Source organism: Hylobates moloch, unplaced genomic scaffold, assembly GCF_009828535.3.
Source record: "Hylobates moloch isolate HMO894 unplaced genomic scaffold, HMol_V3 SCAFFOLD_5, whole genome shotgun sequence".
NCBI classification, from domain to species: domain Eukaryota; kingdom Metazoa; phylum Chordata; class Mammalia; order Primates; family Hylobatidae; genus Hylobates; species Hylobates moloch.
In genome coordinates, this window is record NW_026652280.1 from 118557223 (window position 1) to 118575056 (window position 17834).

The 17834-nt window shown below is 44.3% G+C and overlaps 1 protein-coding gene across 8 annotated transcripts in view; it reads left to right on the top strand.

Annotated features, from left to right (window-relative positions):
- Positions 1 to 15117, top strand: part of TAF13 (TATA-box binding protein associated factor 13) — a 29138-nt gene extending 14021 nt beyond the window's left edge. Inside the window, exons 1-5 of one of the 8 annotated variants that reach the window (XM_058439512.1) lie at positions 3122 to 3251; positions 4407 to 4485; positions 7578 to 7734; positions 10962 to 11059; positions 12886 to 15117. In XM_058439512.1, the coding sequence (XP_058295495.1) occupies positions 3232 to 3251; positions 4407 to 4485; positions 7578 to 7734; positions 10962 to 11059; positions 12886 to 13056 (525 nt within the window). In that variant the 5' untranslated portion in view covers positions 3122 to 3231 and the 3' untranslated portion in view covers positions 13057 to 15117. The other 7 variants (XM_058439513.1, XM_058439511.1, XM_058439515.1 and 4 more) reach the window with 7 other exon arrangements.
- Positions 15118 to 17834: the final 2717 nt, after the last annotated feature.

Here is a 17834-nt window from a genome sequence, read left to right on the forward strand (position 1 = left end):
ACATGCATCTTTTTGTTTGTATGTGCTTTTAGAAAATGTTTATTGTTTTGTGTGCAAAAAAAAATAATTAAAAAAAAAAGAAAAAAAAAAAGAACTGAGGCCCTTAGTCCAACAACCTGGAGGAACTGAAACCTCCAGCAACCTGTGAGTGACTCTGGCAAATTCTCCTCCATCAACACTTGAGGTATGACTGCAGCCCCAGCCAACATCCCGACTCCAACAGGAGGGACCTTGAGCCACAGGCACCCAGCTAAATTGCACCCACATTGCTGACCCACAGAAACTGTGTGATAAATATTTGTTTTAAGCCACTAACTTTTGGAGTAATTTGTTACAGCAATAAATAACTAATATATCTACCTACTCACATAATTTTGAAAATAACATAATACCCTAACAGGATCCAGTGATCCAGTGGCCAGGAGGTCAGGCATAAAGGTAATAAAAAAGTAAAGTAAAAATAGTAACATTTGTTTCAATATATAAATACTCAGGCATGATGGCACTAGGGGGGATAATGAAGATTTCAGATGCTTCTACCTATATGTAGAATCACTTTGAATGCAGACTGATTTGGGTGAGTATTGTTGACCTAAAAGGAAGAAGCTGAGGCAAAATTAATATAAATAGAGAGTTTATTTGGGCCAAATTTGAGGATTGCAACTCAGCAGCATAAAGTTGCCCAGAATATACATACACTCTAAGATTAGCAGCAGGTACAAGTGGATTTTTAAAGGAAAAGAATGAGGACAGGGAGTGGGCGGATACAAAGTTGTCTTTAAGGAGTTCTCATTGGTTCACAAAAATAACATTGATTAGTAATTGGCTAAATATTATCAAGCTATAGGGTGTGAGATATGGTGTCTGATGGGGCATAATTTGGCTAATTTATAACTAATACTTTTGGCAATAGCAAGCAGTTTTAAGACATAAATACAGCCGGGCACAGTGGCTCATGCCTGTAATCCCAGCACTTTGGGAGGTTGAGGCGGGCGGATCACAAGGTCAGGAGATCGAGACCATCCTGGCTAACATGGTGAAACCCAGTCTCTACTAAAAATACAAAAAAATTAGCCAGGCGTGGTAGCAGGCGCCTGTAGTCCCAGCTACTCGGAAGGCTGAGGCAGGAGAATGACGTGAACCCGGGAAGCAGAGCTTGCAGTGAGCCGAGATCGCGCCGCTGGACTCCAGCCTGGGCGACGGAGCAAGACTCCATCTCAAAAAAAAAAAAAAAAAAAAAAAGACACAAATACATAGCTCAAAAGGGGGCAAGTAGGATGTGATCTCCTCTCATTTTAATGCCTCTTTGGGCTTAATAATTTAACTCACATTCCTCAAATCAAAGTTATTTTTTCAGTATTCACTATTCATATTATTACAAGTGATGTTGCTTTTGGTGACATTATTTCTTGAAATGGTACACAGCTCTTAATGAATTCCAGACAAAACAAAATACAATTACTATTCAATTTTGGGGTAATAACATTCCTAGAAAATTCAACGTACATTAAAAGTGTGGGAAAATGCTTTTTGTTTATTTTTTTAATTTTTTTTTTTTGAGATAGAGTCTTGCTCTGTCGCCAGGCTGGAGTGCAGTGGCACAATCCCGGCTCACTGCAACCTCTGCCTCCTGGGTTCAAGCGATTCTCCTGCCTCAGCCTCCCGAGTAACTGGGATTACAGGCGTGCACCACTACGCCCAGCTAATTTTTGTACTTTTGATAGAGACAGGGTTTCACCATGTTGGCCAGGATGGTCTTGATCTCTTGACCTTGTGATCCACCCGCCTGGGCTCTCAAAGTGCTGGGATTACAGGCGTGAGCCACCGCGCCCGGCTGCTTTGTGTTTATTAACAAAGATAGGTTCAACTCTCAGATAATTAGTTTTCACTCACTGAATGTTCAGCAGGACATTCAGAAATCGTATGTATTACGGGATTTTCTTTATGTAGCATCATCTGTTACACTGTAGGACATTTATATTATATCCCTAGCTCTGGCCTTCCAATGCCTGTGGTTTTCCCAGCCATTGTTCTGACCAAAAGCCTTCCCCGGTGGACACGGTGGCTCACACTTGTAATCCCAGCACTTTGGGAGGCAGAGGGGGGCAGATTGCTTGAGGCCAAGAGTTCCAGACCAGCCTGGACGATGTGGCGAAACCCCATCTCTACTAAAAATAAAAAAATTAGCCAGGCATTGGTGGTGTGCGCCTGTAATCCCAGCTACTTGGAGGCTGAGGTGGGAGGATGGCTTGAGCCCAGCAGGTCTAGGCTGCAGTGAACCCTGATTGCGCCACTTCACTCCATCCTGGGAGACAGTGAGGCTGTGTCTCAAAAAAACAACAATAAGGCCAGGCATGGTGGCGCACGCCTGTAATCCGAAGGAGAACAATTGAACCGGAGGTGAAGGTTACAGTGGGCCGGGATGGCCACGTGCACTCAGCCTGGTTAGAGAGACCCTGTCTAAAAAAAACCAGGCTGGAGTGCAGTGGCGCGATCTCGGCTCACTGCAAGCTCCACCTCCCGGATTCACGCCATTCTCCTGCCTCGGCCTCCCGAGTAGCTAGGACTACAGGCGCCCGCTACCACGCCCGGCTAATTTTTTGTATTTTTAGTAGAGACGGGGTTTCACCATGTTGGCCACGATGGTCTCGATCTCCTGACCTCGTGATCCGCCCACCTCGGCCTCCCAAAGTGCTGGGATTACAGGCGTGAGCCACCGCGCCCGGCCTACCTTCACAAAATTTTAAATGCTTAGTCTTGGGACACCATCTCTTGGAAATTTGTGATGAAGCACAGTATCCCCAATAATTAACACAGTGCTTAGAAACAGTGGAACTACAAATCTTTAAAATGATTTAAAAGCATATTTGTCTGATAAAGGACCGCTGGCTAGCCCTCCTATGAGGGCTTCGCAGTCCCCAAACAGGAAGCCGTGATTCAATACGCAGTAGCAAATTTAGGGTGACAACGAGATACATGCCACCTAGCCCGTGATTTCCTTTTCTTTGTTAGTTTTCAATTCCTTCGGGATTACAGAGAGGCGCTCCGGCCTCCTCCCCTAGAGACTGTCGCATTTCCGCCGCTAGGCCGGAAAGCACCACCCGCAGGCCGCAGCCGGCTAGGCCCAGCTCCGGCCCCGCGCGTCACCGGAAGTGAGGCGGCGGAAGTAGTATAACCAGCTGGGAGCCAGCCGGCGGGACGCTGTGGGTTGGCGGGCCAGTGGGATGGCAGATGAGGAAGAAGACCCCACCGTGAGTGATCGTCTCTGTCCAAAACCTGTCTTTTCTTCACTCCTTCGGGCGCAGTAGCGGAGGCAGAGTTCAGGATCGGATCTGCTTGCTTTAGTGAATTCAGCGGACAGAGTTCGGGGACTTCACGCCCTAAGGATTGATCATTTTAGAAAGTGGGGAAGGACATGAAGGAAGATAGGTTTTGTGACCCCTTTTCCTTTGATTTTGGTCTGTATTTGCCAGACACTGAAACACGTACAGAATCATCAGAGGTAAAAACTAACATCTATTAGCGCTCACTATGAACCAACAGTTCAATTGTTAACAAAACTGTACTTACTGTGAAGTAATGGAAAAAGAATGCATTGAAAGACAGCCTGGATTTCAAAATTTCTATTTTCGGTGAGCAAGTTATTTAACTTTGAACATCAGTTTTTTTTTGTTTTTTTTTTTTGAGACGGAGTCTTGCTCTGTCCCCCAGGCTGGAGGGCAGTGGCGCGATCTCGGCTCACTGCAAGCTCCGCCTCCCGGGTTCACGCCATTCTCCTGCCTCAGCCTCCCGAGTAGCTGGGACTACAGGCGCCCGCCAACACGCCCGGCTAATTTTTTGTATTTTTAGTAGAGACGGGGTTTCACCGTGTTAGCCAGGATGGTCTTGATCTCCTGACCTCGTGATCCGCCCGCCTCGGCCCCCCAAAGTGCTGGGATTACAGGCTTGAGCCACCGCGCCCGGCGTGAACATCAGTTTTCTTGTTATAAAATAGGGTTACGGTCTTAAGGAACGTTTTTAGCACTGTATAAGCAAATGCTTAGGAAATATTAGTTTTGCTTACTACAAAGTCTACAAAGGTAGACTTTGATTCAGTATCAACTGTTTAACAGTAACAGTAGCAGTAGGCCACCTTAGTTGTTTAAAAATAAAACCTATGGTCATTGGAACTCTTACAAGTAGAAGCAGTAGGATTATTAGGAACATTGTAGAAGCCATTTTTGCATGAGTTGGAAGTTGGACTAGACACATAGGCTCCTTCCTTCAGTGCTAAGATTTCGTGGTTTTTTTTGCTGCTTCCTTTGGCTTTCTGGTGTATCTGTTGAAAAGGGAAAAAAATGTCATTATTAAAATATCAAATGCAAGGCAATTATTTGACATTTCTATATATACATTTTAACTTCTAGTTTGAGGAAGAAAATGAAGAAATTGGAGGAGGTGCAGAAGGTGGACAGGGTAAAAGAAAGAGACTTTTTTCTAAAGAATGTAAGTAGTATTTGACAATGATTTTGTTATAGATGATGAAAACTTGGACATGTCCTTTCAAAGTAGATTTATTGCTTTGAATGTTTCCCTGTAGGGACAATATTCTCAGACTAGCCTATCAAATTCTGTTTAACTTTTGAATCAGATAGTACCAATCCTAACCCCAATTGTGTGTGTGTGTGTGTGTGTGTGTGTGTGTGTGTGTGTGTATAAATTGCTTTTTTTTTTTTGAGATGGAGTCTCACTCTGTCACCCAGGCTGGAGTGCAGTGGTGCAATCTCTGCTCACTGCAAGCTCCGCCTCCCGGGTTCATGCTATTCTCCTGCCTCAGCCTCCTGAGTAGCTGGGACTACAGGCGCCGGCCACCACGCCCAGCTAATTTTTTTTTGTATTTTTAGTAGAGACGGGGTTTCTTCATGTTAGCCAGGATGATCTCAATCTCCTGATCTTGTGATCCGCCCGCCTCGGCCTCCCAAAGTGCTGGGATTACAGGCATGAGCCACCGCACCCGGCCTATAAATTGCTTTTTAAGTGAGCAAATGTAATTAGTGTTTTAATTTAGGGCAGAAGAACAGACCTCCATTAGTTTTCCTCTTGCCTTTACAGCAATAGAGAGGCTTCTTTGACTGTCAGCCACAGGAATAATGGATCCTGCAACAGGTGTTGAGGGAGAGTAGCAAGTGAGCTGGGGCTTGGGCTTTGGACTAAGGCCATGAACAAAGTAAGAAGGTGGTGAACAGCTGGGTGCAGTGGCTCACGTCTGTAATCCCAGCACTTTGGGAGACTGAGATGGACAGATCAAGAGGTCAGGAGATTGAGACCAGCCTGGCCAACATGGTGAAACCCCATCTCTACTAAAAATACTTGCTTGAATCTGGGGTTTCTTGAATTTGGATTTCTTTGATGTTCTCTCATGATTAGATTGAAGTAATCTAATCATGAGAAAATAATAGATTAGAAGAATCTATTATTATGTGTCCTCTTTTTTTTTTTTTTTTTTTTTTGAGACGGAGTCTTGCTCTGTCACCCATGCTGGAGTGCAGTGGCGCGATCTCGGCTCACTGCAAGCTCCACCTCCTGGGTTCACGCCATTCTCCTGCCTTAGCCTCTCCGAGTAGCTGGGACTACAGGCGCCTGCCACCACGCCCGGCTAATTTTTTGTATTTTTAGTAGAGACGGGGTTTCACCGTGGTCTCGATCTCCTGACCTCGTGATCCGCCCGCCTCGGCCTCCCAAAGTGCTGGGATTACAAGTGTGAGCCACCGTGCCCGGCCTATTTTGTGTCCTCTTAATGCATCATATCAGGGGTACATAATGTCAGTATACTGTATATTATTAGTGATGCTTTGATCACTTGGTTAACATGGTGTCTTCCAGAATTCTCCATTGTAAGTTTACAGAGGTTACTGACGAAAGATCTGTTCTCCTGAACCTTTAAAACAAAAAATTTGGGGGGGACTGGGTACAGTGGCTCATGCCTGTAATCCCAGCACTTTGGGGGCCAAGGTGGGAGGATCACTTGAGGTCAGGAGTTCAAGACCAGCCTGGCCAACATGGCGAAACCCCGCCTCTAATAAAAATACAAAAATTAGCTGGGCGTGGTGGTGCGTGCCTATAATTCCACTACTCAAGTGTCGGGCACATGCCTGTAATCCCAGCACTTTGGAAGGCTGAGGTGGGTGGATCATGAGGTCAGGAGATCCAGACCAGCCTGGCCAACATGTTGAAACCCCATCTCTACTAAAAATACAAAAATTAGCTGGGCGTGGTGGCCCACACCTGTAGTCCCAGCTACTCGGGAGGCTGAGGCAGGAGAATCACTTGAACCCCGGAGGCAGAGGTTGCAGTGAGCCGAGATCACACCACTGAACTCCAGCCTGGTGACACAGTCTCAACAAAAAAAAAAGAAAGCATCAAGGTTTTGAAAGATGAAAAAGTCGAGGAACCTATCGGATTAGAGAGAACTAAGGAGGCATGACAACTAAATAGTACGGGAACCTAAAACAGAAAAAGGACATTGGTGGAAAAACTCGTAAAATCTGAATAAAGTCTGTACCTGCACTGATGTTAATTTCTTAGCTTTGATGACTCCCTATGGTTGTATAACATGTTAACATAAGGGGAAGCTGGATATAGGGCATATGGGAACTCTGTACTATTTTTGCAACTCAGCTGTAAATCTAAAATTATCTTTTTTTAAAAAAAGGCAAAAAAAAGTACAGAATCCAAAACAGAACGATAGGAACTATTGGCTCCTGTGTTTGTTTTTTTCCTCCTGTTTCTGGACCTAAAGACTCTTGGCAGTGTGAAACCCTAGGGATATGTCTATCTCAGGCTGGTTTCCAAGTCGCCCTTTTCTTCTGTAGGCCTGGTCTACTTTCTTCTCTTTGTACTTCTACTAGTTTTTACTTCATCTAAATAGAGTAATTATTCTTAATTTACTCATTTCTTCCTTTAGAAGTATTTTATGAGTATCTTTTTTTAAAAAAATAAAACTTAGATACAATAAATTGTGCAAGTCTTAAGTGAACAGCTTGCTGAATTTTATGTATGCTATGCAGTCGGCCCTCTACATCCATGGGTTCTGCATCCATGGATTCAACCAACCTCGGATGGAAAATATTCAGAAAAAAAAACTGCATCTGTATTGAATATGTATAGACTTTTTTTCCTTGTCATTATTCCCTAAACAGTATAGTATAACAACTATTTACATAGCATTTACATTGTATTAGGTATTGTAAGTAACCTAGAGATGATTTAAAATATACATAGGATGTGTTTAGGTTATATGCAAACACTACGCCATTTTATATCTGAGATTTGAGCATCTGCAGATTTTGGTATCCACGGGAGGTCCTGGAACCAAGCTCCCAAGGATACTAAGGGACAACTGTATACACGTGCACATACATACACACACTCACACACTTGTAATCACTACTAAGATCAAGATATGGAACACTTCCAGCATTTGACAGCATTTCTTACCATTTACATACACCCCTTTGATAATCTGATAAAAGTTATAATTATTCCCAGAAAAATGCCCATGTACAAATAATGTATAAAATTTTTCTGTATGATTTCAGGGTAGTCTCAAGGACTTCTTTTTTTATTTTTTGAGGCGGAGTCTCCCTCTTTCGCCCAGGTTGGAATGCATTGGCATGATCTCGGCTCACCGCAACCTCTGCCTCCTGGGTTCAAGCTATTCTCCTGCCTCAGCCTCCCAAGTAGCTGAGATTACAGGTGTGTGCCACCATGCCCCCCTAATTTTTGTATTTTTAGTAGAGACGGGGTTTCTTTTTTTTTTTTTTTTTTTTTTTTTTTGAGATAGAGTCTCGCTGTGTCGCCCAGGCTGGAGTGCAGTGGCGCATTCTCGGCTCACTGCAAGCTCCGCCTCCTGGGTTCACGCCATTCTCCTGCCTCAGCCTCTCCGAGTAGCTGGGACTACAGGCGCCCGCCACCGCGCCCGGCTAATTTTTTTTTGTATTTTTAGTAGAGACGGGGTTTCACCGTGGTCTCGATCTCCTGACCTCGTGATCCACCCGCCTCGGCCTCCCAAAGTGCTGGGATTACAAGCGTGAGCCACCGCGCCCGGCCGAGACGGGGTTTCACCATGTTGGTCAGGCTGGTCTCAAACTCCCGACCTCAGGTGATCCGCCCACCTTGGCCTCCCAAAGTGCTGGAATTATAAGCGTGAACCACCGTGCTGGCCTTCAAGGACTTCTTAAAGCTTGTCTCTGGACTGGGAGTTTATAGGCGATAGGATAAGAACCTGTGTGGATCTCAGCTGGGTGTGGTGGCTCACACCTGTAATCCCAGCACTTTGGGAGGCCAAGGCAGGAGGATTGCTTGAGTCCAGGGGTTCGAGACCAGCCTGGGCAACAAGGTGGGACCCTGTCTCTACAAAAAAATAAAAATAAATAAATTGTTAGAAACCAGTTCAAAAACAGCCTGGGCAACATAGCAAGACCCCCGTCTCTAGAAAAAATTTAAAATGGCTGGGTGTGGTAGCTTATGCCTGTAATCCCAATAATTTGGGAGGCCAAGGCAGGCAGATCACTTGAGGCCAGGAATTCAAGACTATCCTGGGCAACGTGGCAAAACCCTGACTCTACTAAAAAATACAAAAAAATTAGCCGGGTGTGGTAGCGCATGCCTGTAATCCCAGCTACTTGGAGACTAAAGCTCGAGAATCTCTTGAATCCGGGAGGTGGAGGTTGCAGTGAGCTGAGATCGTGCCATTGCACTCCACCCTGGGTGACACAGTGTCACTTCTGTCTCAAAAAAACCTCACATATTAGCCAGGCATAGTGGCATGTGTCTGTAGTCCCAGCTGCTCACGTGAGCCAGGGAGGTTGAGGCTGCAGCAAGCTGTGACTGCAGCACCACTCCAGCCTGGGCGACAGAGCCAAGACTGTCTCAAAAAAGGAGAGCAAAAAAAAGAATTCACATGGATCCTGTCTGCCCTAAACTACAACTACCAACAAGTGCGATGCTGTTGTGGGTATGAGTAAAGACCCGAGCCAGATCAGCTGGGTTCAAACTCAGGTTCCATCTCTTACTAGCTTTGTGACCTTGGGTAAATCAGTTACTGCAGTGCTTTAATTTTCTCATCTATAGAATGGGGATAATCAATAGTATCTACCTTAAAGGATCATTGTGAGGATTAAATGAGTTATATATGTAAAGGACTTAAGACAATACCTGGCATATAATAAGGGCTATATACGTTTTATCTTTTGGCAGTTATTTTTATTTCTCTGTATTAGACTTCTCTCTCATTATTATTATTATTATTATCACTATTATTATTATTTTGGAGACACAGTCTCCCTCCGTCACCCAGGCTGGAGTGCAGTGGCGCGTTCTCAGCTCATTGCAACCTCTGCCTCCTGGATTCAAGCGATTCTCATGCCTCAGCCTCCTGAGTAGCTGGGATTATAGGCATGTGCCAACACCCTCAGCTGACTTTTGTGTTTTTCTTTAGTAGAAACGGGGTTTCACCTTGTTGGCCAGGCTGATCTCAAACTTCTGGCCTCAAGTGATCTGCCTCAGCCTCCTGAAGTGCTGGGATTACAGGCGTGAGCCACCATCCTGGCCTACGCCCAGCTAATTTTTGGCTTTTTTGTAGAGACAGGGTTTCGCCATGTTGCCCAGGCTTGTCTCAAACTCCTGAGCTCAAGCAGTCTACTTGCCTGGGCCTCCCAAAGTGCTGGGATTACAGGCGTGGGCCACTGCACCCGACCTAGACTTATCTTTTGCATCTCCTATGGTTTCTTCAGATGAAGCCTGAAAGGGCTTTGCCAGCAGTTGTATTGATCTAGGAAATGTCAAAATTCCTTGTAGTAAGACCTCTGCTTTCTCATTTTGAGTACCCTGTTTCTTCCTATAAGAACAGATTTGGGGCTGGGCGTGGTGGCTCACTCCTGTAATCCCAGCACTTTGGGAGCCTAGGCGGGCGGATCACGAGGTCAGGAGATCGAGACCATCCTGGCTAACACAGTGAAACCCCTTCTCTACTAAAAATACAAAAAATTAGCCGGGTGTGGTCGCGGGTGCCTGTAGTCCCAGCTACTTGGGAAGCTGAGGCAGGAGAATGGCGTGAACCTGGGAGGCGGCAGAGCTTGCAGTGAGCCGAGATGGCGCCACTGCATTCCAGCCTGGGTGACAGAGTGAGACTCCGTCTCAAGAAAAACAAACAAACAAACAAAATGTATTTGGAGAACTTTCTCTCATGTCTTTTTTTTTTTTCTGAGACGGAGTCTCGCTCTGTCGCCCAGGCTGGAGTGCAGTGGCGCAGTCTCGGCTCACTGCAAGCTCCGTCTCCCAGGTTCACGCCATTCTCCTGCCTCAGCCTCTCCGAGTAGCTGGGACTACAGGCGCCCGCCACCACGCCCGGCTAATTTTTTGTATTTTTAGTAGAGACGGGGTTTCACTATGGTCTCGATCTCCCGACCTTGTGATCCGCCCGCCTCGGCCTCCCAAAGTGCTGGGATTACAAGCATGAGCCACCGCGCCCGGCTCTCTCATGTCTTTTCCCCTATGGTAATATCAGTAAAGAATCTGCCTTTTTCCCAATGCCCCACTGCCATGCCCACACACAAAAACCACCTCCAGAAAAGGCTAAGCTGTTGCTGTCTGCCCTGTCCCCTGCCAGAGTTTCCTACTTAAAGGTGTTCTGCTGGGGGCAGGGGCTGGTAAGTAGATGCTAGAGATTAGGAAAAGACTTTACCTTAGGGTTCAGTAGGTGGGAGGAAGGAAGAGTTTGGTTGGAGGCTACGTGGGAACAGTTGGTCATCAGACTGTTCTTAAACCTTTTACACCAGAATTCATACTTGGAGATAACAAATACAATGTAAATATGTTTTTATACCAATATTATCTATAACTTGGTTCATTTCTAGTTTTTTTTTTAAAGTATCAAATTGTTAAATCTATAAAAGTAAACAAAAGTGATTGTTCTTTTACAGTGCGATGTATGATGTATGGCTTTGGGGATGACCAGAATCCTTATACTGAGTCAGTAGATATTCTTGAAGATCTTGTCATAGAGTTTATCACTGAAATGGTAAGATTCTTTCCTAACTGGTCTTAGTTAATTGAAGAATAGATTTGAAATATTAAACTTTAGGTAAGACTAGAACTTGTGGCATCCCTTTGAAATAAGCTATCCATTTGAGTGCTTGTGGCATCCCTTTGAAATAAGCTATCCATTTGAGTGCTTGTTTGCAGAAGTTATTGGTTACTATTTAGCATTAAGGATGGAGGTTATACATATATATTCTATCCCCCCTTCTTCCTTTTTTTTTTTTTTTTTTTTTTTGAGAAGGAGTTTCGTTCTTGTTGCCCGGACTGGAGTGCAATGGCGTGATCTCGGCTCACCGCAACCTCCGTCTCCCGGGTTCAAGGGATTCTCCTGCCTCAGCCTCCGAGGAGCTGGGATTACAGGCATGTACCACCACGCCCGGCTAATTTTGTATTTTTTAGTAGAGACGGGATTTCTCCACATTGGTCAGGCTGGTCTCAAACTCCCGACCTCAGGTGATCCGCCAGCCTCGGCCTCCCAAAGTGCTGGGATTACAAGCGTGAGCCAACGCGCCCAGCCTCTTCCATTTTTTATAAGGACATAATTATAAAATCCTTGAATAAAATAAAAATATTACCCATAATACCATTATCCAACATAGGTTTATTTTTTTCCCCTCCTTTTCCAGTATTTAAAGATATGCAATTTTTTTTCTGTGTGTGTCTGTGTGTGTGACAGGATCTCACTCTGTTGCCCAGGCTGGAGTGCAGTGGCATGATCATTGCTCACTGCAGCTGAGACCTTCTGGATTCAAGTGGTCCTCCCACCTCAGCCTCCCAAATACCTGGGACTACAGGCACATGCCACCATGCTCTGCTGATTTTTGAATTTTTTGTAGAGACGGAGTCTCACTGCGTTGCCCAGGTTGGTCTTGAACTCCTGGGTTCAAGCAGTCTCACTGCGTTGCCCAGGTTGGTCTTGAACTCCTGGGTTCAAGCAGTCTACCCCCTCAGCCTCCCAAAGTGCTGGGATTACAGGCATGAGCCACTGTGTCCGGCTCAATGCTGTATTATTAACTATTTAGCTTCTTTTTTTTTTTTTTTTTTTTTTTTGAGACGGAGTCTCGCTCTCTCGCCCAGGCTGGAGTGCAGTCTCGGCTCACTGCAAGCTCTGCGTCCCGGGTTCACGCCATTCTCCTGCCTCAGCCTCTCTGAGTAGCTGGGACTACAGGTGCCCGCCACCACGCCTGGCTAAATTTTTGTATTTTTAGTAGAGATGGGGTTTCACCGTGGTCTCGATCTCCTGACCTCATGATCCGCCCACCTCAGCCTCCCAAAGTGCTGGGATTACAAGCATGAGCCACCACGCCCGGCCTTTAGCTTCTATTTTTTAATCATTAGAAATAATGCTATGATAGGTCTTTGATTTTGCACGGGTGAGTATATAATGACAGGGGATGAGATAGATTTATTTGATTTTTGGAAAACCCACCAATATTTATTGGGTATTAAGATAGAGGAGGACACAAAGCATAAATGAAATGGGTGGGTACACAAAATTATAAAATTATTTTATACAAATGAAGACAAAATCTACATATATCAAAAAACAAAAAAGGAACAATAAAGTTGACAGCTTTCATGTCCTTAAGATTTTTCTTAAAGTGCCTGTGAAGCATAAAGGGGAACATTGCTAATAATCCAGTAGAAAATAGACAAAGGACATGAGTAGAAAGATAATTCACAAATGAATAGCCATAATAATAATAAGAGAAAATCTTCTACCTCACTTGCAATTAATAAATGCAAATTAAAACAGTAAAATATTAGATTTTAAAAAGTTAAATGTAATATGTTTCTTTGTAATAGACTCACAAGGCAATGTCAATTGGAAGACAAGGTCGAGTACAAGTTGAAGATATCGTCTTCTTGATTCGAAAGGACCCAAGGAAGTTTGCCAGGGTTAAAGACTTGCTTACTATGAATGAAGAATTGAAAAGAGCTAGAAAAGCATTTGATGAAGCAGATTATGGATCTTGACAGTTTTTGTAGTTTCTGAAAATTACCATCTGGGGAAACCATAAATAATAATTGTATATTTTCTAAAGGAAGGTTCTGATATCTAGCAATGTAAATGAAAGATGGAGAAACACAAAGTTTTCAGCCTTTATTTTTATGCCTTGGATTTCAGAGTGATATTGGTGCATGTAATTGCCTGCCTTTGTATTACCATACTTGAATTACTTACTGGGTTTTAATGACCACACATAAGTCAAAGTACCTTGCAAACCGTGTCGTTCCTTCTGACTTTTGACTATCTAAAGGATAAAGTAGTATTTGTGTGTTAGGTATGTTTATGCCCTTGTAACCTTGTAAGCTATACTGTAGCTTTTTTTTTTTTTTTTTTTTTGAGACGGTGTCTCACTGTGTCGCCAGGCTGGGGTGCAGTGGCGTGATCTCAGCTCACTGCAAGCTCCACCTCCCGGGTTCAAGTGATTCTCCTTCCTCAGCCTCTCAAGTAGCTGAGAAGTACAGGCGCCTGCCACCATGCCTGGCTAACTTTTTGTATTTTTAGTAGTGACAGGGTTTCACCATATTAGCCAGGATGGTTTCGATCTCTTAACCTCGTGATCCGCCTGCCTCGGCCTCCCAGGGTGCTGGGATTGCAGGCGTGAGCCACCGCGCCTGGCGTACTGTAGCTATTTAATATGTGAAATCTAAATGGCATTTTTGGCTTCACAGCCCAGACTTGTACTTCATGAATTCAGAAGTTTTTAGACAACAACTAGTTTATTGTCTAGTTCATTATTAAAGAGAATGAACTAGGCCGGGCGTGGTGGCTCATGCCTGTAATCCCAGCACTTTGGGAGGCTGAGGCGGGCAGATCATTTGAGACCAGGAGTTCCAGACCAGCCTGGCCAACATGGCAAAACCTCACCTCTACTAAAAATTAAAAAATTAGCCAGGCATGGAGGCATGCGCCTGTAATCCCAGCTACTTGGGAGGCTGAGGCAGAAGAATTGCTTGAACCCAGGAGGCAGAGATTGCAGTGAGCCGAGATGGCGCCACTGCACTCCAGCCTGGGCAATAGAGTGTGACTCTCTCAAAAAAACAAACACGGATAATGAACTGGTTTGCATTTCTTTTAAAGAGATGATAGAGGAAAATACAGTTTTTTGTAAGAATGTTTATCTCTCTTAAGAGATAATCTGTTTTAATTTTCTTCAGATAACAAGTTATTATTATTTTTTAAGAAAGCAAGTTTCACGGGCCGGGCGCGGTGGCTCACGCCTGTAATCCCAGCACTTTGGGAGGCCGAGGCGGGCAGATCACGAAGTCAGGAGATCGAGACCATCCTGGCTAACACGGTGAAACCCCGTCTCTACTACAAATACAAAAAATTAGCCGGGCCCAGTGGCGGGTGCCTGTAGTCCCAGCTACTCGGGAGGCTGAGGCGGGAGAATGGCATAATCCCGGGAGGCGGAGCTTGAAGTGAGCCCAGATCGCAGCACTGCACTCCAGCCTGGGCGGCAGAGCAAGACTCCGTCTCAAAAAAAACAAAACAAGAGAAAAAGAAAGCAAGTTTCACATTGCTTTCACAACGCATAATGCTGTGTTGGAAGGCTTTTTGATTTAAAATCTTTTTGGATTTATAATATCCTGTTAAAGTTTTAGGAGAACCCGTTTTCCCAGATCAGATTCAAGCTTCTAAAAATAAATGCTTTCAGTAGCAGGAATGGCATTGCTTAAAAAGCTGATGGCAGGGTAAGCGTTTGGGTTAGTGTTTTATTAACATATTTGTAAGTACTTGTTCATTGTGGAAATATGTCCTTGACTAAAACCATATGTGGCTATGGAAACCATGTTTGTAGTTCTGGATACACAGGTTTTGTGTATTTACTCTATGTATTAAATTATTATTGCCCTTAGTTTAAAGTAAGGATTACAGTTGGATTTAAGTAGATCACTGAATGTTATTATTGTTTATGAAACGTAACTTTTTGTGTGCCGCTTATAAACATGATCTATAAATCAGTGCTTGGGAAAATTTTACTTTCTTAATCTACTGATACAGGAATAAAATATGAACAATTAAACAGGTTGATCCTTGAATCTGACTGATTTATGACTTTTTTTCCTCCCAGAATATTATGCCCATTACTGGTAATATGATAATTCTTGCTGCTTAGTCTAGCTGAAAATTTTTTTTATTTCAGTGCGTATCTGGGTGAATCTTTTCATTTAAAAAAACAGGACTGGGCACCATGGCCCATGCCTATAATCCCAGCACTTTGGGAGGCCTAAGCAGGAGGATCTCTTGAGCCCAGGAGTTGGAGACCAGTCTGGGCAACACAGAGAGACCCCATCTCAACTAAAAATCAAGGCCAGGCACAGTGCCTCACACCTGTAATCCCAGCACTTTGGGAGGCCAAGGCAGGTGGATCACTTGAGGTCAGGAGTTCAAGACCAGCCTGGCCAACATGGTGAAACCCTGTCTCTACTAAAAATACAAAAAAATTAGCCAGGCATGGTGGCATGCCTGTAGTCCCAGCTACTTAGGAGGCTGAGGCGAGAGGATTGCTTGAGCCCAGGAGTCGGAGACCAGCCTAGGCAAGCCCCATCTCTGTAAAAGAGCCAGGCACAGTGGTTTCTGCTTGTGGTCCTAGCTACTCAGGAGGGTGAGGTGGGAGAATCACTTGAGCCTGGGAGGTCAAGGCTTCAGTAAACTGTTCACTCTGTCACCCAGGCTGGAGTGCAGTGGCACAATCACTGCTCACTGCCTCGGCCTCCTGTGCTCAAATAATCCTCCCACCTCAGCCTCCCGCGTAGCTGGGACTACAGGCATGCCTGGCTAGAGAAGCTATTTCACTGTGTTGCCCAGACTGAGTGGGACTTTGCGTTAAGACTATTTTAGGTTACAAGTGATATAACTTAACTCAAAACTATTAATAGCATAAACAAGGAATTTATTGGCTTACCTAACTGAAACATGGGAAAGGAGATGGAGCTGAATTTAGGGTTGACTGGATCTAAGTACTTGAGAACAAGACTCTGTCTCTCTGTCTTTTATCCTAATTTTGGTTTTATTCTAAGAGTGGCACAGGAACATGATGGCCAGCAGTTCTAGGGTTCCCTCCTTACAACTCCAAATTGAAGAAGTTGCTTTACTTCGTAATAGAGAAAATTCCAAGCAAGGATTATGACGATCCGAGCTCTTATTTTCTTCCTGGACCAGTCACTATGGCCAGGAAGAAGTTGTACTATAGCCCGGGTCTCATGCCCCACTTCTGGTAAAAAAAGAGCTTGGAATGGGATTGGGATACTAGATACTGCTGTTAGCAAAAAGGGGAAAGACTTGATTCATGAGCTTACTTATTAACTTCAAATTCTGATGGTAAGGTGGCATGGCTGTCTTCCAGTATTTAGAGCTGCACTGTGTAAATGGTAGCCACTAGCCACATATGGCTATTTACATTTTAAAATGAAAAATTCAGCTGGGTGCAGTAGCTCACGCCTGTAATCCCAGCTTTTTAGGAGGCCAAGACAGGCAGATCACTTGAGGTCAGAAGTTCAAGACCAGCCTGGCCAACATGATGAAACACCATCTCTACAAAAAATACAAAAATTAGCCAGGTCTGGTGGCATGTGCCTGTAATCCCAGCTACTCAGGTGGCTGAGGCAGAAGAATTGCTTGAACCCAGGAGGCAGAGGCTGCAGTGATCCGAGATCACACCACTGCACTGCAGACGGGGCAACAGAGTGAGACTCTGTCTCAAAAAATAAAATATTTTAAAAATGATAATAAAATGAAAAATTCACTTCCTTAGTTGCGTTTGCTGTATTTCAAGTGCTCAAAAGCCTTACAGTAAGTGGGTACAGCATTGGACAGTGCTGATATTGGAACATTGCCATCATCACAGAAAATTCTTTGGGACAGTGCTGATCTGGAGTATATATAGGTGCTCTCTCCTAAATTAATTCACTTTTTTTTTAAACTTCCTATAGAAAATCTCAAGTATGCACAATAATAGTGTAACTAGCCCCCAGCTTCAACAAGTAACCAACTTTTTGCCAATTTGTCCTATCCCCCTACCTTTAAATAATTTTTTAATTTTTATTTTTGGACTTTGATTTCAGAACCCTTATATCTTTTTTAAGGTAGGGGGGCAGTATTATTTTAAAGCAAATCTGGCTGGGTGCAATGGCTCATGCCTATAATCCCAAAACTTTGGGAGGCCGAGGCGAATGGATCACCTGAGGTCAGGAGTTCGAGACCAGACTGGCCAACATAGTGAACCCCCGTCTCTAATAAAAATACAAAAATTAGCTGGGCATAGTCGTGGGAGCCTGTAATCCCAGCTATTCGAGAGTCAGGCAAAAGAATCCCTTGAACTGGGGTGGTAGAGGTTGCAGTGAGCCAAGATCGTGCCATTGCACTCCAGCCTGGGCAACAAGAGTGAGACTCCATCTCAAAAAAATAAAAAACAAAAAATAAAGCAAATCCCAGACATCCTTGTATCATTTCATCTATAAATGCTTCAGTACATATTTCTTTTCTTTTTTTTTTGTGACATAGTCTCACTCTGTCACCGAGGCTGGAGCGCAGTGGTGTGATCTTGGCTCACTGCAACCTCCACCTCCTGGGTTCATGCGATTCTCCTGCCTCAGCCTCCCGAGTAGCTGGGATTACAAGCATCTGCTACCATGCCCAGCTAATTTTTGTATTTTTAGTAGAGATGGGGTTTCACCATGTTGGCTAGGCTGGTCTTGAACTCCTGACCTCAAGTGATCCACCTGCCTTGGCCTCCCAAAGTGCT